This window comes from Gadus morhua, chromosome 22 (genome assembly GCF_902167405.1).
Source record: "Gadus morhua chromosome 22, gadMor3.0, whole genome shotgun sequence".
Lineage (NCBI taxonomy): Eukaryota > Metazoa > Chordata > Actinopteri > Gadiformes > Gadidae > Gadus > Gadus morhua.
This window is the reverse complement of record NC_044069.1, coordinates 7,164,557-7,191,970: the sequence shown is the minus strand read 5'-3', so window position 1 is coordinate 7,191,970 and position 27,414 is coordinate 7,164,557. Positions and strand designations below refer to the sequence as shown.

The following is a 27,414-nucleotide window of genomic DNA, read 5'->3' as shown; positions in this document are numbered from 1 at the left end:
ACAATGAGACGTGTACCGGTACTTGAAAGCCATCATGACCGTGATATACGCAAATAATGGATGACTAGTGAGAAAATACGAATTTAAGTAACACAAATGTATAAACCGTTTAACTGAGGAAAAGAAAAAGATTAAAGGGAGATGAAAAAGCACAAAAAACACTAAAAACGAAGTAAGTTGGGCTTTATAGGCCATATAGAAATAATTATTCCCCCCTCCCCCACCCCTATAGAAGCGATATGCAAACAAATACACAATTCCAGCAACCAAAGACATTAAAGCAAAACCCTTTAACTGAACCAGGGAGTTGAAATCAGTTGATTTATAATCCACAATCAATACATAGTTTTCCTATTAACAGATTTATTTTAAATTAGGTTTCATAACAGGAATTGTAGAATATGCAATGAAAGTAAAACAATAACAAAAAACACCTGATCTTTTTTTTAGCACACTAGACACCCCAGAGTTATAGCTAATATTCTTATGTCCAAAGGTCATACATTGTTCAAGATTTACTCCTTAAAACCTCCCCTTGTACAGCTTACTAAAGCCCTTCCAGTGTGTAGCAGTTTTCAGATGTATACAACAATAGCGCTTAACATTATTGTACTTTTTTAGTGGACTTCTTTATTTCTGGGTCCAAGCAAGATGTTGGAGAATTCCTTAAAGATCAAATGTAACGGATAGGACACATTAAGAAATATCTGTTGACGTTCTGTGTGTGCATATTTTTATTGCGTATGGTTATAGTTAGATTGAGGCGTAAATAAACTCCTAAAGAGGGACCAAGAATGGGAGAAGGCCATGCATGCCAGGCTGGTAGGGTAGGTTAGTTAATGTGCGATGCTCAGCAAAGGTTGTCAAGGTCTGGATCCATCTGGAGTGATAAAAACTAAGATGGCGGAAAGAGCCCTCGATCTTCTCACATTTATTGACCCCCCTCCTCAAGGATTTCATTTTTACCAAAAGAATATTTGAAACCGACTAACCCGATCGCATAACTCACTCTCAATCAAAGTGCAGAACAAAGGTCATTCTTAGGTTTAATTTTTATTTCAATCTCTTCACTTTTGCATTCTTCTTTTTTATTTTATTATTTCAACACAATCATAAAATAAAAATAAAAACAAGATGGAGGAACCACGGTAGTCAATTCACCAAACCCATGAGGAGTTGGGTTCGCTAGAAGCATCCGCCTCTAGGGGGCAGAGGGGATTCAAACTGAGGGGGGGGGGGGGGGGGGGGGGAGAGAACCTGAAGGACCAGTCACTCCAGATGGAAACAGAAAGCCACGCAGTCTCAGAGTTCTAGAAGCAACTCTTATAGAGACAGCGACCTGGTTGCCTCCACCCAGGGGGTCAAAGCGAGTGAAACGGTCAGCCAGCATGATGCGTGTTCTGATTGGATGTGAGACTTGGGACAGCTCGAACACTGCAAGTTAGCTAGTGATAAACAGGGGGGGGGGGGAGGGGGTAGTCATGATTTGAACTATAGGCTTGTGTCGTAACGGACACCACGTTGGTGGTTGGAAGAGATGGGGATAGGGTGAGGCATGTTGACCGGGGGAGAAAAACTAAATGAAAAAGGTAGAGGAACCAGAGTGTGTGTGGAGAGAGAGGAGGTGGAGAGAGAGGAGGTGGAGAGAGAGGAGGATGTTGAGGGGGAGAGGCTAGGGAGAAAGAGGAGGTGGAGAGAGGAGGTGGAGAGAGAGGAGGATGTTGAGGGGGAGAGGCTAGGGAGAAAGAGGAGGTGGAGAGAGAGGAGGTGGAGAGAGAGGAGGTGGAGAAAGAGGAGGTGGAGAAAGGAGAGGATGTTGCGGGGGAGAGGCTAGGGAGAAAGAGGAGGTGGAGAGAGAGGAGGTGGAGAGAGAGGAGGTGGAGAAAGAGGAAGGGAAATAGAGAAGGGGAGGCTTTGGAGAAGGAGGAGAAGATGTGGAGAAGGAGGAGAGGGTTTGAAGGAGGAGGAGAGGATTTGGAGGAGGAAGAGAGGATGCTGAGAAAAAGCAGAGCAGGGAACATAAAAGGGAGGTCCTGAATCACAAAGGAAGTTGAGCTGGTCTTGGGTCTTTCTTAAAAACTGAGAATTTGGCCCCTGGGAGATATACCAAATCAAACCTAGCTATAATCCCTAGTTAGCTTTTTACTTTTGACAGCTTGCGACGCATTTAGAGGAATCGTTTATGGGTAAGTATCAAAACAACTGTTTAAGTCGGTGTGTATGTTCATAAATGTGTGAAGGGAGGGGATACTGATGGCTGTTTCCTGTTGTGGGGGAGCAGCGGTATGTCGAGGGGAGGGATGACAGGTAAGTATTTGAGGAGGGGGTCATAACGGATGAGCTGAGGTCAGATTCGAGGCAACTGCTTCTCAATGAACTCCTTTACAGCCGCCATCTCCTGCAAGAGAGAAGAGGGTGATATTAAGGTCTATGGTTAAAGCTACAGGTATTCCAAATGACTGTTAATTCACCTGGTAGAGACTTTTATCCAAAGCAAATAGACATTGAATTCAGAAACATAATTTGTCAGTGGGTAGGGGTTGAATACATTGGGGGCGGAACCCGGTACCCAACCACTACCCTATTCTTCCCCCTATTGTTATACTGTACACTTTACACTTATCTTGGATCAAGCAGTCCTACTAAGTTATAGCAGACAAGGAGGAAACTATATTGCAAGCGGCGGAGTTGCACATCGTTTCCTGTTACAGGGATATTCTACAGAAGAAACCTCAGTTGCTCAAGCGGACAAAGCTTTGCAGGAAAGAAAGGTATTGGCCAGTATACATTAATTCATGTGAAACCTTTACGACACATATTTACAATTAGGTAAAGCCGGCCGAGTTTGTGTTCGCCAATTATGGGATCTATAAACGCATAATTGACAAACACAAAATGATCCAGCAGTAGTAAAATGTAAAGGACCACATGATTTGGCAAAAGAATTATAACGCGAAAGCGACCCGTTTTGAGCTCTTCTCCCATCATATCAATCAGTCAAATGTGTGCACCACACACACACACACACACACACACCCCCACCCATCCACCCACACACCCACCCACCTGTGGACAGGAGCTGTGCAGGAGCCCTGGGTAGGTTTTGAAGGAGATCTTGTCGTGGTTCACTATGCTCTTGAGCTTCTCGAACGTCAGGGCTCCAAACTGTACCGGGATCATGGGGTCCATCTCCCCGTGGCACTGCAGGATGGGCGTGTTCTTGTTACCGCTGCCGCTCGCCGCCTGCAAGGGAACGGGGGGGGGCCCACATGAGTCTGGGCCTTACACCAGGGGTAGCCTAACGAAAGAAGGTCCAGGAGGACGCCACCTGGAGGAAGTATCTGAATCCGCTTTGGTACATGAGGTCAGTTTAGCAGTACTAGTATGATAAGAACCGGCCCAGAAGATATTAGTACTTAGATTGGGTACATAAGACATCGATAAGTATTTACAAGTATGTGTATGTGCAACGTGATGCACTGGCCCAAAGACACTTGAGCTGACACGAAGTTTGTTGTAATTTGTAGCAGTTTAAGCGGCCAACAAATGCTGAACTGTGCACTTTGTATATGCTAGATGGATGTGCAGGGTTTCCCCCAGCACTATCTTGTTAAGGCGTCCGCCTTAACAAGACTAGGGCCCCGCCTTGACTACCAATGTATTGAAAAAAAATGGCATTCGTAATACTCAGGTAATACTGTTTACAACATTAGTCGTGCCAATAAAGTTTTTTGAGTGTAATTGAGACGGCGACATCTGGTGGTTGAATATATTGTTGCATAGTCTATCATAGTCACCTGTCAATCTACCGCCAGTGACGTGCGGTGAGGTCAGTGAGTGGGTAGGCACTGAGTTCTGAAAGCCAGATTTCTCTAAACCTATATATTGTTAAATCAAAAACAATAAACAACAAACAGGCACGCACGGCCGATTTCAAATAAGTTCCTCCCTTTCACACACACACACACACACACACACACACACACACACACACACACACACACACACACACACACACACACACACACACACACACGATCCAAAAAAGGAACTGTAAATAGTTGAATTTTCATACAAAAGTTAAGTGTATTGTCCATTATTTGTATTTAATTTGCACTTTTCTTTAATTTTATTTTGTAGTGTCTGCACAACATTTGTACCTACTGTTGTTTATTTATATGGAAATAAACAGTCGTTTATTTCATTCATGCGTACTGGCATCTTTGAGCAAAATACCCCCAAAATTTTTCGCAACAACACCACCGACTGCTTACCACCTTGACTGAGACATTTACTGGGGGAAACACTGATGTGTATTGATCCTACATCCTGTACCACACTGATATTATTATCTGAAGTTACTCTCCACCATTGGGTACAGCGTTCGGGCTCTGGCGCGGTTTCAAGGGCCGCCATTTTGTGAGCTGTTCTTCAGTTATACAATTTGTGTCTCACTCAAAACATCGAATAGGCCTTTCACACGCACAAACAATTGCCCGTTGTGGTGTGTTTGAGTCCCTGACGGCTCCTTAAGACAAGGCGAGTGTGTGGTGGAGGAGTGTGTGGTACCTGTGGGAAGGTCTTGTGGAGGGGTAGCCAGCAGCTGAGAGCCACTACACCAGCCAACTGCTGCTGACAAGTCAGGGCAGTGTACAGGGAGAGGGCCCCACCCTGAGAGAGAGAGAGAGACACACAGAGAGAGAACAAGGAGGTTAAGACGTGGAGAATGACTACGAGGAAGGCTGAAACCAGTCTTGAGATTTCCTGAATAAAAATTTACAAGAGACAGGACCGGACAAACCTAAATGATTATATGCTCACCTGGGAGAAGCCCCCGATCATAATACGGTTTGCAGGAATACCGTTCTTGGTCTCATGATCGATGATGGCTTTGACTGGAAGATAACAGACAAGTGGCGGTCATTCACGAGAGCTTTGCACTGGAGATGGAGGTTTCGTGGACCCCAAAGGACAAACACAGCTGATTATGGCTAAGGAAGAATATCTAAAAATATATTGGATCGATGATGTCCAGATACTGCATGTGGAGATTACTTCAATATGATACATTTTGCGGTGTGTTTTCTGCTGAGCCATGAATTTCTACTCTCCATGTCACACATCTGAATCGAGTGACTAAGGCCCCCTGCTGGCCTGATGCAGGATACTTCCATTTCAAAGTGATGGGATTAATTGGTTTGTCATGATAAAGCCGACCAATCAATGGTTGATTAATCGCCTTTCATCCTAACATCTGTGATGTTTCATGAATAAAAACAACAACAGACGATGAGCTTAGTCTGAGTACGCTGCGCGGCTTGCAGCGGTTTATTCTGTCCTGCACATGGAGGTGGACCTCGACCCAGATAGAATCCTAGTGTCTGTACCATTCTCTGGTAGGACCGGGGAGGGGCGAGCAGGGACGCTATATGTGGAACAAGTTCACTCACTGTTCTCTGAGGCCTTCTTGATGCCTGCCTCGTCCTCTGGAGAGTCTGGGCTGAGGCCCATCAGATCGAACCTGTGACAGGACACACAACATCATGAACACGTTCTGTAAACACGTACAGTTACACATGCAGCATCATGGATGTATTCATAGACACGCAAACACAGACAAGCAGGCGCCCGTCATGGCCACATTCATACACATGCACACACACACAGAAGCACAGTGATACATGCCCACATACACACAAAGCAACCCATACAATTGGCCTATTGTCAATCACCACTATTGGCGTTGCCGGGGAAACAATAGAGTCCAGTGTGGACCGGGGCGGGCTGCCTTTCATCCTGCTAAACACTCACCATGAAGGCATGGTCATCTTCATGTTCAGAGTGACAGGGATCCGAGGCCTGCACATGTGGATAGGGGGGGGGGGGGGGGAGAGCGCGAGAGAGAGAGAGAGAGAAAATAGTTAAACATCTCAATGTTGGATTATATGGACAGGAACCGACTGGAATAGACGGCGAGGTCTTGAGAAATCCACATCGATGTGGACAATACCGGGGGAAAAAACAATCAGATGATAATTCAATTGTAATAGTAAATCGGACAGAAATTGACATCTCTATCAGATCAACCCCGCCACTACACAGCACAGCACCCAAGTCTGTATTGAAACACTGACGGTAACAAGACGATTATTGTTTGAGGAAGCTATGCAAATTCTTTCTTCCGCCTTCCATCACACGGGCCGGACTCTGCAGCTATGCCAGGACACAGCAGGCGGGCGGGCGGCTGGTGACGGAGGACTTACGCGTGGGGGCAGATGTACTTGACATGGGGCAGCCTGATTGCCGCCAGGGTGTCGGCCCATCCATGGCTGGAGGGGGGGGGGGGGGGAAACAAAGAACAAGAGAAAACACCCATGTGGTCAGACACGTCGGCCATTTTGAATGGAGAGGTTTGCTGCTGAACCGGAGCCAAACTAAAGAGGAATACTTTGTAATTCATTCTGTTGCCATCGAACCGAACGGAGGGAAATCGTACGAGGGCGCAACTACATTCATGATCTATTGTAGGCCGATCAGGTGTGAGAGTACCTCTCCATTTGAATTCAACAGTTTTGCCGTTCTAATCCAGCAGCCTGATTATAGAAGCAAGGACCACAGATTAAAAGTAGGACACGCAACATTGGCCAGAGCTGCAGTGATCGACATTCACTTCCAATGACATCTCCAGTTCAGCTGTCGCCAGGCACAAAATGAATTGCAAATGTGTGGGTGGATTTGATTACATAAACTAGTCATCAATAGAAGAGGAATATTATTTATTTTGAATGTGGGCTAACAAGGAAGAACATTTTCTTTGACTTACCCTGAGTCTCCCAAACCATGGAGAAATATAACCTGAAAGGAAAGATAACAACCATTATGCATCAACTAGAAGTCATATTTATCTTACAAAAGTTTTTTCATCTCACATGCATTATATCTAGGGATACTTCTGCTCAAATGTGCTCTACAACAATTTCTTTCCTTCAATTGTCCCAGTTTGCAACCGAGCCCCGTGTGTGGGTGTGTGTGCATGCACGTGTTCATGTGCATGTGTAGGGAATCCAAGAATAGGAATCATGTTCTTTGCAATGGATATAAATCAAAGATTACATTTTTTTAATAAATCACAGATATTCTCCCTCCCTGATTGGTGCTTAGACCCTTGAGGATTGCTATGAGATGCATTCCCAAGACCGTCCCATTAGACCCACTTACAAACGAATTAATGGTGTTGTAATGTTACAAAGACCTACTTTTAGCGGTTCAACATTAGTCTCTGTCTTATGTTTGAATCCACCCCCAACCATCCCCTCTAGGTTTTTGAACGACTTGCTGCTCTTTACTAAGGTACAGTGGCGCGGGTTGAACGTCCCTAGAGAGGCACGGTCTAGTTTCCCCATCTCTACTCCATACTGTTGCTGCTGAACGGAAGCAGGTGAACCCTTATCTGGGTATGGAGGACTGGGTTGGCTGGCGGAGTCTTGAAACAACCTGGGATTTCTGCCTTGTTTCCTGTTCTGCTACAGAGGTATTCTACCAAAGAGAAACTCATTTATGGGAGTGGATGAAAAAGATTTTTACAAGAGTATTCCTACAGTGGCCAGTTTAAAGGGTGTCCATTTGAAAGATTGACAGACACCTCTTCAAAGTTTACTAGGTCCGGCCGAGTTTGTGTTTGCCGTTAATGGCCATTTACACACTTCCAGATCCCTGCTCCCAGCAACAGGATTGGTCGAAGCAAATACGAAGCAATATAAAGTGAATCGCGCCCTTCCCCAAGATCCAAGTGTCTCTGCCATCGGACTTTCGCAGATAAACCTTAACTCTGCTTATGAGACCGCATGTCTTGCTTTGATTCTGTACGCATCTACGACGAAAACACTTTTTCACTTTGGCTTACATCCACGCTTACAAATGAAGCCCTTCCTGCTACTAGAAGACCCTGTACCCCCACACAGCATCAACATGGATGGCTGAGAGGGCCCTAGGGTTGGGGCCCTGGGGTGGGGGCCCTGGGATGTGTGCCCTGGGTGGTACGTGAGGCAGGCGAGAAGTTTTCCTACTCACCGCAGCAGTCTCCTTCTCGGTGGCAGACACCGTCACAGCCTCGGCGAGAAGCGGCACAGACATATTGTTGCCACACATACACTGTGAGAGATGCTGGGACACAAAACAGACACAGCCACCATAAGCACTCAGCAGCTTAACATCACATCGGTCAATATGAAGAATAGGGTCAATACAGATAGATACTATTAAAAAGCAGGTTGGGGTTACACAGTGAATACAAAGCAGTCTTTGAGGACCATATAGGGTTAGACACAGTGAACACAGAGAGACCGGTCACTCAGGAGCAGGTAGGGGGTTAGATAGTTAGTATTACAGATACCAACTATCAGATACTTCAGGAGATTAAAGACATTTGGACCATTTATGGTAAACGGAGTGCAACCTTTCCACAGTGCCCTGGCTTCTTTAGACTAGCGTCACCCACCGCATTCAAACAAGCACACTCAGGTACCAGTTAGGTGGGATTCTTTGTTCTAATTCACCTTGTGGCTATTTTGGATCTAAACGCTAGCTGGGCTGGGGAATGCAGCTAGATAGATGGGAACTGAATAACTGCATATGATAGCTGATAATCCTACTCTGCAGTCGACAGGAAGCGAATGACTTGGATCAAGCACGATAGTCCGCTCGTTCAGTGGTTTTTCCAGGAGTAGGCACACGCTTTGTTCATTCTCCAAAAGAGGTGTACTCCGCTGAAGACCTTGAGCATGTGTCTCATGGTGCGCTTAAGAAGATACCGTAGCTCAACATGCAACATGGAGGATGCCTTGAGGGGGCTCGGAAACACCACAGGTAATGAAATTGGCCTGTAAGAAAAAGACGAGACCCAGAGTCTACCCGTGATGGCGGATGGGAGACGTGTGGGGAGGGGAGGGGGAGGGCGAGTGGTTGTAGAGGTCCATGTGTGGTCACTGTGCCACTGGACTCATTAACCACGGTTAGAATGCACTCCGTCCTCTGCACTCCGGTCAATAACCAACCAGTGAGAGTTTGAAAACAACACTGAGTGCTGAGTGATTGCATGTGGGAGTGACCCTCCGCCATGCTGCCCGTTTCCTGTTGCGGTGAGGCAACCCACTGATAGATATGAGATCATTGGGACGATGGTGTTGTCCTTGTGGAATTCGTTTAGCAAGCCGTGGCAAAGGGCCCTCCTCTGCCCCCGCCTCAGGTGATCTGTTTGAAGAGCACAGGGCAAGGCGTGGGCCGCCCAGACCGGGACGTTGTCTGGCGGGGGAACCGCAGACGAGGAGGGAGGGGGGGGAATATAACCTGGTGAAGGCTGGGTTAATGAGTAAACGCTGGGGAGTGACCGAGGACCAAATGCATAATTACTGAAGGAGGCCGGAAACTAATCAAAGACAGGTGGGTTGCGACCACGTGGACGTCTCCTGTCCATCCTTATTACTCAGAATAAAATCGTTTTTCTGCGAGCAGCTTTCAAAAGAGACGTTTTTCCAGACGTAGTCCCGTAAACAGGGTATGAAATCGGATAGCAATGCAAAGCAGCTATGGATATCTACTAGGGACATAATTCAAGTCTATTTCAGGCGGATGTATGGATAATTTCCTCGCTTTTTCCGTGGATGTACGGATAATTGCCCCGCTCGGTAGGTCAGTTTGTACTGGGTGAATGGAGGATTCGGAAACACTTTTGTTGAGAAACAGAGCCAAGAAGGTTGGGGGGGGGGGGGGGGGGGGGGGTCGTCTTAAAGTTGCACGGGTTGTTTGTGACTCTTCTAAATAAAGCATCTGATCCAAACACCCACCGTTTGTTCCAACATAAAAGTGTAATTAAATCTGTGACATAAGGCCATCCCTTACACTCAAAATGTAATTGCACCAACACAGGCATCCTCTCTGTGTCCTGCTTAACCTATTTCATCAACAGGCCAAGCCGATGCCACGGTGGACATGATATTTAATCCGGAAAATTACAAACATGGGATAACAAACAAAATACAAGACAGACTGTCACAGCCAAGCCTTCAACTGCTGCAACGTTCAGGAGCATCACGAGTCTCTATTGAGCAGAGGGTACAATTAAATTAAACAGGCAGAGGGATGATCGTGATTTAAGATGGTTTTCACGTCTACATTGATTAACAAAGAACGATCTAAGTTGATGCCGGGCACGTTGTCCCGATATATCGGCAGGCGATCTACGAATGACAACGATGTACGAATGATAACGATAACGGAGCGGACAAGCGAAGGATAATGGCACCGCGATTGCGGGATAGTATGCGGCACTGAGTGACAGGCAGCCGCACGGACACCATCCACCACCAGCTAACCCTGCTGTTTTAGCCTTCTGCTGGTGCTGCTCACTGGCTCCATTAGCATGTATTGACAACACATCCAAGTCTCCCTACGTTTAAGATCATTCGTACTTTATAAAATATTGCCTGTTACATTGATTGTATAACGTGTTTTTCTTAGATCAAAGCCACCCAGTGGGAGAACCCAGGAGGAAGGGTGCGGGATGTGAAGACAATGGTCTAGTACAGCATCTTAGCTCCGACCACCGAGCGGACGAGGCTAGGTTACACTGACGGAATTCACCGATAAAACAGCCCTGGTGTCACTACGGTGGAGCGACTACCATCCCAGCCGTCTTCTCCTTAATCCCTAGTCTGGTAGGCAACACAATGGCCAGGGCTAGTACTAGTAGCTCACTAGTAGCACACACAAACACACACACACATACACGCACACACACATACACAATTTGTATTGTCTTGCCACCCCGCTCCGGTCTCTCCGCGCTCACAGAATGTGTTCAAATTCGACCGAGTATCAAAACACCTCTCGTATCTTGTCTTCGCCGGCCCACAGCGTTCAATAACTCCACGATATGAAGCCGTTTGAAAGGGATTAAATCACCGAATTGACAACCAAGGCCCGCTAATACAAATTCATACACTCACCGCTTGCTGTTCCAGTTCACCACGGAACTTCCACTACTGCCGCGCGCACAGCCACTGTGGGCGGAGCAGGCGCTACCTTCGCCGCGCGCACAACACAGCAGGGGCGGGGATTGCGTCTCCGTGACGTCATCTGACCGGCACTCTTCTCATCTTTTCTATGATCTATAAAAGCTGCGTTCAACTCAGCTATTAGGCCACACGAATAAAAGTGTAAACAAATAATTACTTACTCATAGACTTCCTGTTTTAAGATAATTAAAAGTACTCATTAAGTCTTTTTACCAATCTAACCAAACGTATTTAATAGTTTTATGTGCTTATACACGTCCTGTCAATTTGGGTAGGGTATGCGTGTGAATTTACCGCAGACAACACTGTCAAACATTAGCGCCTTGGTCGTTCTTGAGGAGGTGGATCTATAGGTTTTCAGTTCTAAATCAATTGTAATTTCTTGCATTTAAAAATAATCCATGCCGCTGGATGCACCCTTTAACATTACAGTCCAATTCCTAGCCCTGTACTGCACTCTTTATGTCGGAGCCTTTGTTCTGCGTCTCGATGGTCCATGGCAAGCTTAACCCTGTCTTTCTTATGTTTATCTAGGCCAAATAGATGTGCCTTATTTGATGAGAATTAATCTATAAGCCCGACATAGACTTCATAAGCCTCCGCCATGCTGCTGCCAAAGGAATAACGCCTTTTGATTGGTTAAAAGATATACTGATAGTCGGAAGTAGGAGTGCACTTCGGACCACTGCGGCCAGCGGGACATTTCGGCCTTTCAAAGAAAGACCACTAGGTGGCACTAAAACCGAAAACTAAAGTGTAAAGGACTGGTATGGTAGGATGGTAGCTTGAACTCGAAAGTTAGAGCTAACCTCTTGCTGGTGAACATGGTCAGAAAGCTTTGTAGGATATTTGGTGGAAATTATGGCAGTTCATAATTTACCTGCTAGGCAAGACGATCCAATGTGAAGTCCATATCAAGTAACTACTTGATTGAATTCCCCTTATTTAGTGTCTCGCTGTATGCTTATTGAATCATCCACACCACAAACCTTTCAGAAAGCCACCTTTATTCATCATGATGATTTGCTTTCATGTTGCACAAAGTGTATTCCATGTTTTATTGTTACGCACCAACAGCCACAACAAGGCACTTTCAGAGCGATACCAAACCATGCGTTATCTTCAGCACGAAGCGAAAAGCTCTGTCAAAACCCAAACTCTGTGCATTGCATCCCTGACAACAAGCCCTGCAAAAAAAAAAAAACACGTTTTATTTTTCTTCGGCCCAGCGCAACAGGCCACAGCTCTCCAGTGATCCTGTGGGTGGAAGCCATTGAGCATCCCCTCGTCTCTCAGTCTCTCCCCTCCCCGGTTCTTCAGGAGATGAAGTTGGTCTGGGGGATGAAGGTGTCGACCTTGTGGTCTGCGGGGTTGGCTGAGGCCTCGTAGTTACAGATGGTCACCTCATGTCTGTAAGCCTGCAGAGACCGAGAGAGACCAACAAAGAGACAGAGAGAGAGATTAAGGGGGATGGATAGAGTCAGAGAGAAATAGGCAGAGAGAGGCAGATGACAGAGAGAGATATAGTGAGAGAGAGAGGTTTAAAGCTACATCCTCTGTCCTCAATATTAGGAATTATAAGAGCAGATAAAGTTCTCAGCCAATCGGATAGCCTTGAATATATTTTAAACTAGTCTCAACTACTATGTATATACTAAGTATATTTTTTCATGAGCCCAGCAGACTTCAGATTGCTGAATATATGTGAATAAGTGTGAGGGGATACGGGACTGATACTCACTTCAGAGAACTCTCCCCGCAGCCCGATGTAATAAACGCGGGTGGTCTCGGTGCCAAAGTTTTTCGACACATGGATGGAGAGGTGGTTCACGTTGGTGAAACGAGCAATTCTGAAAATTAAGAGGCATCAGCAAGTGATAAAAAAGGATTCATAACTTGTTTATCGACCCATCTAGGATAGGCTGTGTGGTGCGTATGTGTGCGTGTGCGTGTGTGTTTGTGTCATCATTGCTTAGGTGTCATCAGGGATGTCGAATACAGAAAAAAAAAAAAATAGAAGTACCTTGCCCCCCGTGTCCTAAAAATGCCCTGTGACATCACAATGAACACTTAGTGCAAGTAATTACAACGTCAAAGGAGAAACGACTCTCACAATAACAACACCCCAACTCCCTCGTCTTCTGTTCCGACGTGCAAGCTTACAGCCGTGAAATTTCACTTCTCTATTCCAAAGGGAGAGATGAAAGTAGTACTGCACTGGCTGCTGTTATTTGTCAGTGAATATGAAGACGGTGTAGTCAGAGGACAGGCTGTCAGACTCCCAGCCAGAAGTGTTTGATTGGGTGTTTGGTTTGGATCCCCATGTCCGCAGTGCATCATGTGGGCATCCTCGAACAAGCGGTCTAACAACCTCCCCCTTAATTACCCGCACCTGCTTTCAGTATGAATTGCTTTGGATGAAAGGATCGGCGACACGACTGAATAGAACGGATAGAAAATAGACCGATGAGGGAGAGGAGAGGAGAGGGATCTGTCATGCCAGCGTGTGAGGATGAGGAGACTTATTCCCCGGATCAGATGCCATCAGAGCTGGATGCCAGGGGTTAGCAGCCATGCGGAAAATTACAAACAACGGCAAGCCCAAACGTTGCCCTTTAGCTTTGGAGATGTCCGAACCTTTGTCTTTACAAGTCTAACTTGTAGCCCAGGTGCATTGTGGTGCAAGATGATGCTGCACGCATACTGCAGTTAGGCAGGAATGATGCTAGCATGAGTCTGTTATGTTTGCTCATGGGTTACTTACTTGGTGGGATACTCCAGCTGGGCCTGGGGGTCACGGTTGAGACGAAATGCCTGATCGGGTTCTCGGCCCACGTCGTCAAAAGACATGTGGGGTATGTTCTTGTACCTAGAATCAAGTGATTGATACAACATTAAAAGAGGAGCCTTTTTCAAACACTGTGCATGGAGCCTTCATTGCAGATGATGAAAATGATCATCTATGCCAGTATAAACATTTTTATTTGTAATTCATTATTGTAAAAGAGAAACAGAAGAAGGAGAATACCAATACTGTTATTATAGTCTTTAGAGAGGATACACTTAAGGTTAGTTTAAGATAGATGAATCAGAACATTTAGCAAAGGATCAACTTGCAGTCGAATCTCAGCAGGGTGTGTCTCATCATCCTCTCCTGATATGATGATTCCCTTTAGTTTCACACTGCCAGTAAACCTGGAAAAGAGAACCTTCTTCATTTTCTCGCTATTATTTCTTTCATATACCTGAGAACCTGTGTAGGCAGACTGGCGGTTGTTCTGAAAAGAGCTTTATAAATGCATTACATTTACCATTTATTAATGAGAATCGTAAACCAGCGTATTATACTATATACCACATTGAAATTCCAGTTAAAAAGGCCAACTTTTCTATGTTCAATAGATGGTTGTGGACTTACGGGATGTTGAAGAGAAGTTCTTCGTCTGCATCACTCTCAACGAACTGAGGAAAGAGAATAGTTAATCGTCAATCTTTGCATCCTTTCCATCATCATCATCGAACCAATCGATTCGATCTTATCCTGGTACCCCAAATAACATGATGGTAGATTCAGTGCTATCTTAATCCGAGGTTCAAAGGGATCTATGAGGCAAGCAATGTGTGTCTCCTTTTGAAACTATGTCGCGGGGGACGACGCTGAAGTTGGCATCCGATTCGCAGCATCCGATTCGGCTTGAAAACCACTTAGAATCTTCAAATCGGTCCTGATTGAAAACCACTACACCTAGACTCTTCAAATTTGGACTACATTATCACAGTGAGGCTATACATTATGTAAAACATAGTTTCCGATTTGTGAAACTTTTACCCTATTTGTGAAAATGCAATACAGGCTTATTTGAATGCTTTTTAGGGGTCCAGACCGCATTGCACTTTCACAAATAGGTTAAAGGTTTCACAAATCTGAAACTATGTTTTACATAATGTATAGCCTCACTGTGATAATGTAGTCCAGATCTGAAGAGTCTAGGTGTAGTGGTTTTTAATCAGGATCAGTTCTAATGCGGTCTGGACCCCTAAAAAGCATTACAATGTGCCTTTATTGCATTTTCACAAATAGGGTAAAGGTTTCACAAATCTGAAATTATGTTTTACATAATGTATAGCCTCACTGTGATAATTTAGTCCAGATTTGAAGAGTCTAGGTGAAGTGGTTTTCAATCAGGACCCGTTCTAATGCAGTCTGGACCCCTAAAAAGCATTAAAATTAGCCTGTATTGCATTTTCACAAATAGAAAAAAGGTTTCACAAATCTGTAACTATGTTTATTATAATGTATAGCCTCACTGTGATAATTTAGTCCAGATTTGAAGAGTCTAGGTGTAGTGGTTTTCAATCAGGACCGATTTAAAGTGGACCAGCTGCTGAATCGGATGCTGCGAATCGGATGCCAACTTCAGCGTCGTGGGGAACGACGACTATACGTATATTATGAAGTAGCCCGGTGTCATTGGACAGCAGTGGTTTTGTGACCTAAAAATCCAACCTGGATTAGATAAATTACCGGTAGTTTTAAGCAGTTAATGTGACGCCAACATGTCCTCTTCGCACCCCAAACACACACTCATGCACATGTTGTGTGGTTGTCAACAGAACTTGTTGACAAGCAGCAGCCATACTTTACCTTTTCTCGATCTGTGCGCTGATCCCAAGCTTTGAACACAAGCTTGCCGTCTCCCTCCCGACTCTCGTTGAGGCACTGCAGCTTCTCGGTATCTATGCGCTGATAGAGTGCGTACTCGAGACCCCTTTCGGCCGGCTCATGCTCCCCTTCGCACCCGCCGTGGCCGTGGCCGTGCCCCCCGCCGCCTCCGTGCCCATGGCCGTGACCCGACATGATGGAGAAACACGGAGATCTGCCGATTCAAACTTTCAGTCTCAAAGGAAACACGCAGGCGCAGAGGCAAACACTCTTTCAAAGTGATAGGCCTAGTTTCACATTGCTTCTTATAGCTCTCAAAAATGTGGACGTACGAAGAACACACATAGGTGAGGCAAGCTACCAAAATACAACACTGACATCCGGTCGAATCCTTTCAAAACAAAATACATTATAGAAACGGTGTTTAAGCGATGGTCCGATTTTTCACATTCGTCTCTATCTTGATACGCTTTTGGAAAACATAAAACATAGAAAACATGCAATATTTAGTTTAGACTGAACATATGCAATTTGAACGCAGTTGAGATTTGATCTTGATGACCGCCGTTTCCGGTTATTTCTGCAGAATTGCAAAAAACTATTTCCGTTTAGTAACTTTCACAATAAAATTCATATACGATGACTAGGTAAAATAAGTTGTTAGTCAACATCTTAAATTGAAACTAATTTAGTAATCGAAGATACCATAAATGAATCCTTACAGAATTCAATTAATCTTTCACCTGAGGCACAAAAAGCACTGCACATGGTAAGGGCAAACAAAAAAAAAGGTTTTTATTAAAAATCTCCATATAACATTTATTAAAATCTAATAAAATAACTTTTTGTTCCATGATCTTTGCTGTCCAAGTTTTCTGGTTCCAGTTTCGAGGATCGAAATAAATACATCATGATCAGTGTCGAAGTGAAGCTGTAGCGATCAATAGTTCATCCATAATCATTTTCAAATACACCTTGTTCAAAATATTGAATTTTCAATTGCATTACACAGTGGATATGGAGCACAATAAAAAAAAGAAAAAGAAAATACACATAGGGTTAAGAATTAGCAGATGTGCCTTTTCAGTTGTCCTTTAAAAAGAATCCCAAGTCACTAACCAGCCATTGTATGCTTTGTGTTTGGGGGGGGGGGGGGGGGGGGTTACTCTACCGAGAAACATTTGTAAGATTTCCTTATTTTTGTTTTAAAAAAAGGCAGAATTCTCTGCAATGTCGGTCTGATGTAGTGTACGTGTTTCAGGAGGAATATTATCCCACGGTGGAAGTGTTCCGTCTGAAACGACAGTATAGACCTGCTGTATATCACCCTTTTAGGGAACAATCGTGAAGCGAGTATGCTAGGGACAGGTTCAAAGAGAGATTAGGTGGAAAAACTACGCGGACATCCTGCGTGGAAAATAACTTTTCCGTTTGGACCTCCCCCTTAATTTCGTCAGCGAAAATCACCCAACACCTAAACATATCGCACACTCACTGATCACATTTCACAATATAAATACTTTGTAAAATTCTAAAAATACATCCATCAACATGGAAATTCCATTTCTCTCCATTCCCCAAAAAATTATGTTTTGGGTGTAACATGTGTGTGTGTGTGTGTGTGTTTGTGTGTCTGTGAAAATAAAATGAACATAAATTAAACTTAAATTCTCCATCTTAGTGAAGGTTAAAAATCGATAAAATATATTCAGTTCGTTATTTCCTTCTTTCTACCGCCGGGAGAAACGGTTCTTGAATGCCTTGATTGTTTTGGCCATCATGGGGGCGATTTCTACAAGACAAGGAGAAAAATACCTCAAATCAGTCACACAGAACACTGATTCATCGCGTTGTACCACGCATCAATCCAATGTCTACCAATGAACTCATCAATAGTAGATCTAACACTCTTTTTGGGATCATTAAAGCTAGGGTAAGCATTTGGGGATAAACTAGCCAGCATAAGCATATTCAATTTAAAACATCCCAGGCATCCATACAATGCTACTCCTTCAAAACACATGGCTAGCTCGCTAGCTTTAGCCACAGGTCTGCCTAGCCTTGCCGAAGACTCGGGTCATGACCAATGAGTTCAGGGGCAGAGTGCACGTAGGCAGCCGGGTGGGTATGTAGACAGAATTAAATGGATTGGAATAGGCTGAAATAATACTTACTGCCTATAATTATAATAATACATTTTATTTTGAAATCCAAAAGTAAAAGCAAGTAGTAAATAATCGGAAACCATTGATAATATGCAGAAATAATAATAATGACTGCCTTTAATTATATTACAATAATACATTTTATTTTTGCTTCAAGGTATACGAAAAAAAAAAAAAAAACGATTCACAAACAAAACACAAAACCCAGATGGAGGTCAACGGCGCCACCTACTTTTGACCACTGGCTTATCCCGTCCCGGTGGTCCCCCCACCGCGGCCCCCAGGGAGGCGCGGGCAGAGCCGTGGGGGGGGCTGCCCTGGGAGTAGGAGGCCGAGGAGGAGGAGGAGAACTGGCTGGGATCACCGGGGACCGAGTAGGAGGTGGCCGGCCGGATTCTACACAGGAAGGAGGAGGAGGAGGAGGAGGAGGAAGATTAACGAGTGTGTCTCATTAGTGAAGAACGACGGCAAAAGACGATGATAGGCCACAGGTGACAACCTGGGCCACTCAATGACTTCCAAAAATGACTGCCTGCTTGTGAAAGCGTTTGGACGCCTAGGACGAGGCTATTGTACCAGTATGTTGGATCCTGGTCCAAAGGTGCCGGCTCCAATGCCTCCCTTTGAGATACCTACCTTTCCCTGCTCCTCAATAAACAAACTGCCTGGGAGGAAGCCGCTCGCCTGACTGAATTGTTCATCGGGAAGCCCAACCACACCGTGCAGTATCCCTATTTAATCATCTTAAGTAAGCCTCATTCTTCAGCTCGAAAATACAAATCCACGTCCTGCTTTGATATAAGAACAAACTCCGCCTAAACACAGTCCTCCTGCACCGCGCCGCCCGGGAAGCCGACCACAGTGGGGATAAAGGTAAGAGCATCAGTCAGAGTCAGGAGGTGCAGCCAGGTATGATGGCGTGTGTGTGGGTGGGTAGGTGGGGTGGGTAGGGTGGGTAGGTGGGTGGGGTAGGTGGGGTGTATGGGTGGGGTGTATGGGTGGGTGGGGTACTGACTTGATGGGTGCGGCGGCGGCGGCGGAGCGGGCCGTTGAGGTGGAGAGCGTGCCGAACTTCTCCTGGCGCCGCCGGACGTCACGCGGCGGCTTGGCTACAGAGTTCACGAACGCCATCTTCACCTGTCTCCCTGGCAACCGACCACAGGACAAAATAAAATAAACACACACGGTTGGTGCCTGAGCAAGACAAGTCGTTCTCTTATAACCTTGGATCCATACGTACGTTTGAAAAACATGTTTGTCTTTAATCCACACGAACCACAGCGTTTCCCTCGTCCAAACACTTGATTGTGTTTTTTTAAATTGTTACCTCAAGTGGATGTATCTGAAACAGCTCATGTATGGACGGGTGATCGTGTATTGAAAATGATCGTGCATTATCACGACGCGTTCCAGTCTGGACATAGTTTAAGAAAAAAAACGGAGGTGAACGAAAGTGCAATGTTTCACACAGAAACAGCCACTCTTCATCCTTCTACGAGTCACACTGACAAACCCTGAATTGACCCCCTGGAACTTATAAACCATAATATTACAGCGTGGGCCCCCCCCCGGGCTCTACCTTTGGGTTTGTTGGCGTGGGCCGAGCTGATGTTCTGGGTGAGCATTCGAAGCCGCTCCTCTCGCTCGTCGTGCAGCCGCAGGTACATCTCCCGCCACGACTCGTACTCGTCGGGAGCCGAGCGCCGGAAATCCCGCTGGCAGTGGCGCAACCACAGGTCGTCAGAGTCCGCGATGAAACACTGGAGGGGGGGAGGGGCGCACACAAACACACACGCGTACTTTATAAGCTAAAAAAATGCATGCATCGATATACGCTTTGTATTTTTTGTGCGTGTCTGGTTGTCCGTCTGACGGCGAGGACTTGTGAAGCCAGACACACGTCGGGAACAAATCAGACGATGAGGTTATATCTTGGAACTCTGTCCAACTGCTGTCCTGACAAATGTGACGCATCACGTGTTCATTCTGTAGGAAAGGCTGCAATAGAAGAAAAGGTAGTCTAGTTATCAAATTAAACACACGCTGCATAAAAGGGTGAGGTTATTCTACCCTGGTAAAGTTAGCAGCACAGAAAGGTATAGAGAGAGATAGAGAGATAGAGAGAATTCGGGCGCAACAAAGTTCCTGTGTAAAGGCCATCGTTGTCTTCAAATTCTCTTGAAAGAGATTGAAGAGATTTCTTCAATAAGATTGAGGAAATCGAATTGTAATTTAAGGGCTTCAGTTCCCCACAGGGGAAATGCTGCACAAATGACTTCTTTCTGTTACTTCCGTTGTCATTTTAACGACGCCAGCAGTGGGGGCCGAGCTGTCGGGTTGAGAATGTGCGTGTGCAGGATGGGGGGAGAGGGGGGTTGTACCGAGTTGCATTCCTCGATGCGGTAGAGCTGCTCTGGTGTGCATCGCTCCAGCACCGGCTCCAGGATCAGGAAGGGGACCCCGCCCACCTCGTCGATGGCTGCGGTGAGGAGAGAGGGAGAGAGGGGACAGAGGAGGCTTCGGTCAACAAGCCATGTTGCCCCTGAACTCATTGGTCATGACCTGAGTTTTCCGCAAGGCTAGGCAGACGTGTGGCTAAAGCTAGCGAGCTAGCCATGTGTTTTGAAGGAGTAGCATTGTAAAAGAGAAGTTATGATGTTCACACTCTATGTGGGATATTTGTAGAATACTGACTTCTTTTTTGAATTGATGGATTCATAAAACGTAAAAAAAACTGGGCATGCATTTATTGACTTAGGGCCATGATCGCAATGAAAGTGTAATTTGAGAAAAACTTTCTATTAATTATACTTTAGTGATGGTAAATCTGAAAGGAGAAGGACAGCGATAGAGGAAGACCCGAGGCAGAGACAGACACAGACACACAGAGAGAGACTGAGACGGAGAGCAGGACAGACAAGAGGTACACACACACAGACCGTGAAACCAGGTCACTCACAGTCGATGTTGTTCTGCAGCACGCGGAGGCACTGCTCGTAGAGGGACATCATCTTGGGCAGGTAGGCCGTCTTGGTGCCTGAGTAGACCGTCATCTTGGAGTTGAAGCGCTTCCCTGTGAACCCTGACTCATCCTCCCCGTTGGCCTGGGGGACTGAAGCAAACAGAGAGAGAGAGAGAGAGAGAGAGAGAGAGAGAGAGAGGTGAGTGACAGGTAGAGAGACACAGAGGAGGTAAAGATAACGTTCTAAATGTCATGGCAGGACTTCTGGGTTTGGACGGCATTGCGCCTGGGCCGGACACCAGAAACTTTGAGGTCCCTGTGATTGGTCGAAACAAAGGATTCCAGAACTCACTCAAGACTTTAGATAGGAATCTAAAAGTTGATTAGAGATCGCAGCTACAGATGATACTGAGATGCAGAACCTGTTTGTCTGTTGAAACGCAGCAGGTCACTATCTGATAGGTTAAACGTCGGCACAGATGGCTCGAGGCCCGCGTCGATCAAATGCTACGCTCCAATTTGTGAGCGAGCTCCAGCATGAAAGACCTTCAGGCGTTTAAACAGCAGCTCCTCCTGAACTGGCCTGGACACCAATCAGGGCACCCCTCAAGGCCGACAAAACAAAAACCATCTCTATTTGGCAGATACTTCAATCCAAATCGATTTATAGTGAATTCAGATCTGGGTTGTTTAGAAGAGGGCCAAGAATGCCTACAGGTAGGAAGGCATGAGAAACTTCTCTCCCCATCATTAGGCCGCTTAATTACACCCAAAACAATATTAGGGCCTGTGTGCACTCGCTATTTCCCCGTTTAGATGTAGGACATGCATGCTTCAAGCTCCACGAGCCTGGAGCAGACATGCCACCACACACAACCTCCGCCTACCTTTGCGTCTTTGTGGGGACAAGGGCTGGGGGTCCAAAGAGGGCAGGGGTCTGTAGTTGGGCTGGATGGCTGGTAGGGGGAAGTCTGGCATTGCAGGGACCGCCTCCACAACCTACAGACACACACACACACACACACACACAATTATATAAACATAGCTGAGGATTGAGAGCAGCTTCATACAAACATGCAGGGCTGGGCTTCCAAGAGGGTTAGGGTGTATTTTGTTACTCATGAATAGGTCGGGAAGATTTGCGGAGAGCCCACTCTGTTCTCTTCATTCTACTAAGGATTTTTTACGATGCCTGTATATCAGGAATGCATTCGCCAGGAGAATTCAACTCCAGGGACCTCAGTGAGACCTAATCTAATTTCATTTGATTGTTGGTAGGCCAATAAAAACTCTTTCAATGCTATTCTGTTCTGCTATTTGAGGATTTACAATCAGTAAATAATCTAACATAAAACACAACTTTATATGGAATTTTCAATTGTTAACTTTATGTGGACCTCAGTCCTGTGAGTGTAACTTAACTAGCCACTTCTGTCAAACAGTGAGCTCATCCAAGTGATCCAAGGCTTGCTACACACTCACCCTCCTGCGTTTCTCAGGCGTCGCGGCGACCGGGGAGGAAACCACCTCGGACTTCTTGCTGCTCTTCGTACCGTTGGACTTGCTGGGCTTGGATGAGGAGGAGGAGGAGGAGGAAGAGGCAGCGGCCGGCTGGGTCCGTGCGTGGGAGGAAGACGAGGATGACGACGGGCGGGGGGGGCGGCTGTGTGACGAGGACGACGAGGAGGAGGGCTTACTCTTCTTCTTCTTCGGCGTCTTCGGCGAAGCGTCGTACATGAGGAAGGACTCAAAGGACATGGTGGGGGTATCGGAGTCGTCCTCTTCGCCGGGACCAGGGTCTTTTGGGGCCTGGGGTCGCCCTGCGGAGGCAGAGGAGGGATGGGGGGGGTCTTAGTAAGGGCGGGGAACCGCAGGGAGCTCTCGGTACGATATTAGAAACGATCACTGAAAGCCAATAAGGTGTGTTTACGCAATTATGTACAAATTGTGATTCTATAAAAAAGAATTGCAAGGTTAAAATGGTAAATGGACTGCATTTATATAGCGCTTTTCCAATATTGCTGAACGTGCACACATTCACCAACCGAGGGCAATCTCAACCGGGCAAGATTGACACCTTAACACTCAGGAACCAGGGATCCAACTAGCGACCTTGTGGTTACCAGCCAACCCGTTTTACCTCCCGAGCCACATGCCACCCTGGCAGAACTGGTATAATGGTTGAGGGTGCGTTCTACAGGTTGGCCATTGTTATATATATTGAGACTTAACAGAGCAGAACACTATTGTACCCTCTGTAGAAGTGTAGACCATTATTACTCTTTCCCTGAAGACGACATTGACGTTTCTTGCTTACATGTCTTTTCGAGTATTTTTAGAAGCAACGAATCCCAGTGCTCGCATTAATCTATTTTTTCCACACCCATAAGGATTAGGGATTATTTTTTCTAAATAGGTCATGCCTATGTTCTTCGTGTTTTCATCTTTAGGACATGAATACACAGAGAGACGCAGTCTAGAACATTATGTTCTCCTCACAAAAGCATTGACCCTTTGAAAGGCTCAAGGCCCAAATCGTCTAATCTGGGCCTCTGAAACCTTTTGAGCCTATAACTAATTCTTTGAATTACATATTTGATACGGCTTATTATATCAGTCAATGAGTTCATCTGTGAAAATACGTCAATGGCTGATTGTAGCAAACCAAAGCCAGACCTAAGAATGAATAGTAGGGGCGGAAAACGCTGTTGGTTTAAGGAAGTCCCGGCTTTGGGTGTCAGTGTGACCTTAAACAGTGGTGCTCAAACTGTGGGTCGCGACCGGTCAGTGGGAGGCCCCAGGGGAACCAGTGGGCCCGAGAAGCATCAAGTAATAAACATTTGTTTGAAGACTGAAAAGGGGAGCACTGTTTTGATGGACAAACAAGACAGATTTTAATTATCTCTGTCGTTTTTATGACAAGGAAATAATGACAATGGTTTGCTAATTTTGCTCTGCTAAATATTTGATGGTTCACCAATGACCTGAATAAAAATCACTCACACACACACACTCACTCACACCTTCATTCCGACTCACCGTCAGCTCCTCCCTTCTTCCTCTCCTCCCTCTCCTCCCTCTCCCCCCTCTCCTTCTCCCTCTTGCCCTCGGGCGGGGTGGCGTGCCGGCTGTGCTTGGCCGTCTTGGCCCCGCCTCCCGGAGACCACTCCGCCTCCACCACACGCTTCTTCTGCGGCCTCTCCTCCACGCGCTCTCGGTCCCGCCGGTCACCGTGGGAACCGCGGGTGGCCTGCGGCGGCTGGGCCGGGGCAGCCCCGCCGGGCCCCTTGTGGGGCTTGCCGTGTCTGGGGGCGTCGCGGCCGCGGACGGGGGGGGGCGGCGACGGGGCCACGGGCGGGGGGCTGGGCTGGGGGCTGTCGTCGTACTCGTCGGACCGGTAGCCCCCGCCTCGGGGCTGCGGGCTGTAGCGCTCGTGCCGCGGGGGGCTGTGCTGGTGGTGCTGGGGGGGGGGGGAGGGGGAGTAGCCTCGGCTGTAGCCCGGCTCCTCTTCCTCCTCCTCCGTCACCATCTCCTCCTCCCGATGCCGTCTCTGCTGCCGCTCCTCCATCTCCTCCTCCTCCTCCTCCTCTTCCTCCTCCACTGGCTGAGGTGTGGGCGACCTGGCTCGTCGGTGGCCCCCGCCGCCGCCGCCGCCGCCGCCGCCTTCATGGTGGCCCCGAGGCGGGGCTTGTGACCGGGGGGCCTCCTTGTGGAGGCTGATGCTGTGCCTGGGGGCCGGGCGAGAGGGGCCCAGAATAACGTTAAAACAAACATAAAGAATGGTTCCCAAAATAACCACATTCAAACACAACGAGTCAAAACCTGTGGAGTGGCGAACAGTCGAGGTGTGGATAAAGTTTGGAAAGTCAAAGCAGCTCCGATATCGGATATCTTATATCGGATTACAGTCAGCGTAACATTTTAATACAACAGCGCAAAGGCTTCTCTCCTTTCCAGGTCGTGTCTGGTCTGTCACGCATGCTGTACGGATTATAAACAGAACTAACGGGACAACATTGTGGTCTTTTCCAGGATTACCCCGTTGGTGATTAGCATGGCCGATAAACACACTGACACGGAGCGCCAACTGATGAACGTCACGACCCGCACTCACCTGTCGGCCACCGGCTGGGGAACCAGCTTCTTCCATTTGGCGACCAGGCCTTTGGCCACCTCGCCCGCTAGCTCATGCTTCCGGAAAGAATTTACGGTTTTCCCAACGCCAGTGTCCTGATGAATCATGGTGAAGGAAAGATTTAGTAAACAAAAAATAGACTTTTTGGTTACTCAGACAAACTATTGTTCAGTTGATTATTTATTCTGTAACTTTACACTAGTTAAAAGTTCAACAAACCTCTTGTTAAATACAAACATAAAAGTATATTATAGTAATAATGTGTCCTTGTTGTCATTTGAAGCATTTTGTCATTGAGGTAAGATCTGTTGAGTGTGCACCAATATTGTATGCACTAAGCATTTTTGCACGTTTACCTGACTTTGCGGTGTTACAAGCATGTTTTGGGGAGGGTCCCAAGTTAAGTTATCTAGCCATGACACGCTCCAAAGCCTGCTCGCTTTCACCATAAAATACGGCTTACTGAGTTTTATTGGTTCTTAGGCCATCCTGCAGGGGTAACCAGGAAGGTTGCTAGGTTTAGCCTTTGCATCACGGAATACATTAGCTTAAGAAGACATTATATCTCCAGTGATGCCTTGCGTGGCAGCCAGCTAACCACCCTTCAGTTGTGTTGCAGCCGGGTAGGCTAGCTGCGAGCTAAAGCTATCGACCTTTCTCAATACTACTACATATAAACATACAGGTCTGTACGTGATAGCAATTATTATTGAAAAGATGAGTCACGTGACAAATTACAAATATTATCAACTGTTTCTGACGTGCAATTGAGTGCAGTCACCGGTGACCATACTTTGACAGCCTGCAGTCAGCTTAGTCAATATCGATAATTATCTTAATGAATAGCTGGTTTTAAACTTGAGGGTCTTAGTAATTATAATATAGGGTAAATGCGTCGACTCACCACGAGTATCTCAACGGTCATAGGCAGCTCCCCTAGTCGTCTCAGAGTCTTCAGGAGCTGAGAAAGACAACGAAAGATTTTAATAATGAAGATGAGGACATTACTCAACATTATTATATCTATTGTAATCAACTGTGATTTACGTAGGAAATTGGCCACTTAGACAGCAACTTTTCATTAACTCAAATAAGGTTATTATGTGTTAAATATACTTATTATCAGTAGCAACATAGAGATACACTTTAACTTTAGATATTTGAGGAAAGGTTCATCTAGAAGAGAAGGATTATATAATCATGAACATTTGAAGATTATCTCAAATACTTAGTAAATAATTGTTAAATATCCTATTTGAATGGATATAAGATAAGTTGCCCATTGAACATACAAGAAATAGATTTGATATCTACTATTTACACAAGACAGGGGCCGAAGGGATACCACCAGCCTAAAACTGCACAGCTAATCAAATTGCACCATAATGTGTTATAGCACATGTGGTGCTTGGGTCGGCCACGGCGTGCAATCCATGCACATGTTCTCATTCATTTTGTAGTGATTGAACATATGACAACAACCCAACAAAGCATTTACATTTTGCGCACAGTCACGTCGTCATCAGAAGGCTCTTGTGGCCTTCGGGGCTGCATGTTTGATCAGCTACCAAAAAACTAGCGATAGCGTCAACACACTTCATTTAAAAGTGCAGAACGTGTCTCTCACATCTTGTCCTTTCATAAGTTGTGCGGGGAAATCGCAGAAGTTGCGGCAAAGGTGTGCGCGGCTAATGCTTTGTGTCCTCAGACCGCAGTCATTTAAGCAGCAAAATCCGCCTCATTGTTTACATTGAATATTTAATAATGCACTTTTTAAAAGGGATGATCTGTGGCACCCACCTATGTAGGACCAGAGATTTTAGCCAGGCAGCATTCACATTGTCTGCTGTATTTTGTACTGTTTCTTTCAAAACGCAGTCATTTTTTTTGTTCTCTATACTTTTGCACTTTAGCCGTGGTGCTAGCAGCAGCAGCAGCACGACTAGCAGCAGCAGAGACGCGTCCCGGGTCTCCGGTACCGACGCTGTGTGGATGTCTTTATTACGGTGGTTTTCACGGATGAAATGCTTAGTGGTGGGTGATTACGTGTGTACAAACGAAGGCCCACAAGTTAAAGACCACCGGGTTAACTGTGACGGGATCCCAAACCAAAAAGAACGTAGCGTTTTTTTCTTTTTTCACGGAACTAGATCCGTGGCGGCGGCCACACGGACGGTGAGGGTGTCGGAGACCCGGGGAGTCGTGCGGTACACGGAGCGGTGCACTCGGCGGGGAACCGAGGGACAATCCTTACCTTTTTGGGCTCTAAATTCTCCGAGAGCCGAGACTGGAGTCTCTCCACTGCTTCCAGCAGCTCCTCCGCCATGTTTACTGCTGGTACCCTGTTCCCGGAAACAGTTTCATGGCTAGAAGAAAAAAAAAACGGTTCTCGTCAGTGACGATCTGTAGGTTGACAG

General features: G+C 46.1%; 3 protein-coding genes across 4 annotated transcripts in view; all 3 read right to left on the bottom strand.

The window, feature by feature from the left end:
• Window positions 1-343: 343 nt before the first annotated feature.
• lypla2 (lysophospholipase 2) lies at window positions 344-11,106 on the bottom strand. Of its 2 annotated transcripts, none has more exons than XM_030347309.1 (10): window positions 11,004-11,106; window positions 8,071-8,163; window positions 6,824-6,855; window positions 6,264-6,329; window positions 5,812-5,859; window positions 5,451-5,521; window positions 4,822-4,895; window positions 4,570-4,671; window positions 3,067-3,243; window positions 344-2,398 (listed from the first exon to the last, which is right to left on the bottom strand). In XM_030347309.1, exons 2-10 carry the CDS (start codon window positions 8,146-8,148, stop codon window positions 2,348-2,350), a joined length of 699 nt encoding a protein of 232 aa, XP_030203169.1. In that variant the 5' UTR covers window positions 8,149-8,163; window positions 11,004-11,106; the 3' UTR covers window positions 344-2,347. The 2 variants fall into 2 exon arrangements, with proteins under 2 accessions (XP_030203169.1, XP_030203171.1); XM_030347311.1 differs by lacking the exon at window positions 11,004-11,106 and adding an exon at window positions 10,882-10,998.
• A 952-nt stretch (window positions 11,107-12,058) lies between these two features.
• Window positions 12,059-16,285, bottom strand: pithd1 (PITH (C-terminal proteasome-interacting domain of thioredoxin-like) domain containing 1). The gene is made up of 6 exons (XM_030347819.1): window positions 15,718-16,285; window positions 14,491-14,534; window positions 14,190-14,267; window positions 13,837-13,941; window positions 12,814-12,922; window positions 12,059-12,490 (listed from the first exon to the last, which is right to left on the bottom strand). The coding sequence occupies exons 1-6, from the start codon at window positions 15,928-15,930 to the stop codon at window positions 12,389-12,391; spliced, it is 651 nt and encodes a 216-aa protein (XP_030203679.1). The 5' UTR covers window positions 15,931-16,285; the 3' UTR covers window positions 12,059-12,388.
• A 220-nt stretch (window positions 16,286-16,505) lies between these two features.
• eloa (elongin A) overlaps window positions 16,506-27,414 on the bottom strand; it is a 17,375-nt gene continuing 6,466 nt past the window's right edge. The window contains exons 2-13 of the mRNA XM_030347823.1: window positions 27,252-27,363; window positions 25,902-25,958; window positions 24,977-25,092; window positions 23,902-24,590; window positions 22,345-22,682; window positions 21,750-21,861; window positions 20,860-21,012; window positions 20,282-20,379; window positions 19,480-19,660; window positions 18,916-19,045; window positions 18,133-18,296; window positions 16,506-17,527 (exon numbers count right to left, since the gene is read on the bottom strand). Coding sequence (XP_030203683.1) covers window positions 17,466-17,527; window positions 18,133-18,296; window positions 18,916-19,045; window positions 19,480-19,660; window positions 20,282-20,379; window positions 20,860-21,012; window positions 21,750-21,861; window positions 22,345-22,682; window positions 23,902-24,590; window positions 24,977-25,092; window positions 25,902-25,958; window positions 27,252-27,323 — 2,172 coding nt within the window. The 5' untranslated portion in view covers window positions 27,324-27,363 and the 3' untranslated portion in view covers window positions 16,506-17,465. The remainder of the gene's footprint in view (window positions 17,528-18,132; window positions 18,297-18,915; window positions 19,046-19,479; window positions 19,661-20,281; window positions 20,380-20,859; window positions 21,013-21,749; window positions 21,862-22,344; window positions 22,683-23,901; window positions 24,591-24,976; window positions 25,093-25,901; window positions 25,959-27,251; window positions 27,364-27,414) is intronic.

Coding starts and splice junctions, on each gene's coding strand:
- pithd1 (XM_030347819.1), bottom strand. CDS start 15,930: ATGTCGGGTCACGGCCATGGGCACGGAGGCGGCGGGGGGCACGGCCAC. Junction 14,268..14,490: donor GAACTTCTCTTCAACATCCC/GTAAGTCCACAA, acceptor TCTCTTTTCCAG/GTTTACTGGCAGTGTGAAAC. Junction 12,923..13,836: donor CAGCTGGAGTATCCCACCAA/GTAAGTAACCCA, acceptor CTTAATTTTCAG/AATTGCTCGTTTCACCAACG.
- lypla2 (XM_030347309.1), bottom strand. CDS start 8,148: ATGTGTGGCAACAATATGTCTGTGCCGCTTCTCGCCGAGGCTGTGACG. Junction 6,856..8,070: donor CCGAGAAGGAGACTGCTGCG/GTGAGTAGGAAA, acceptor CTTTCCTTTCAG/GTTATATTTCTCCATGGTTT. Junction 3,244..4,569: donor TCCACAAGACCTTCCCACAG/GTACCACACACT, acceptor GTTCCCTTGCAG/GCGGCGAGCGGCAGCGGTAA.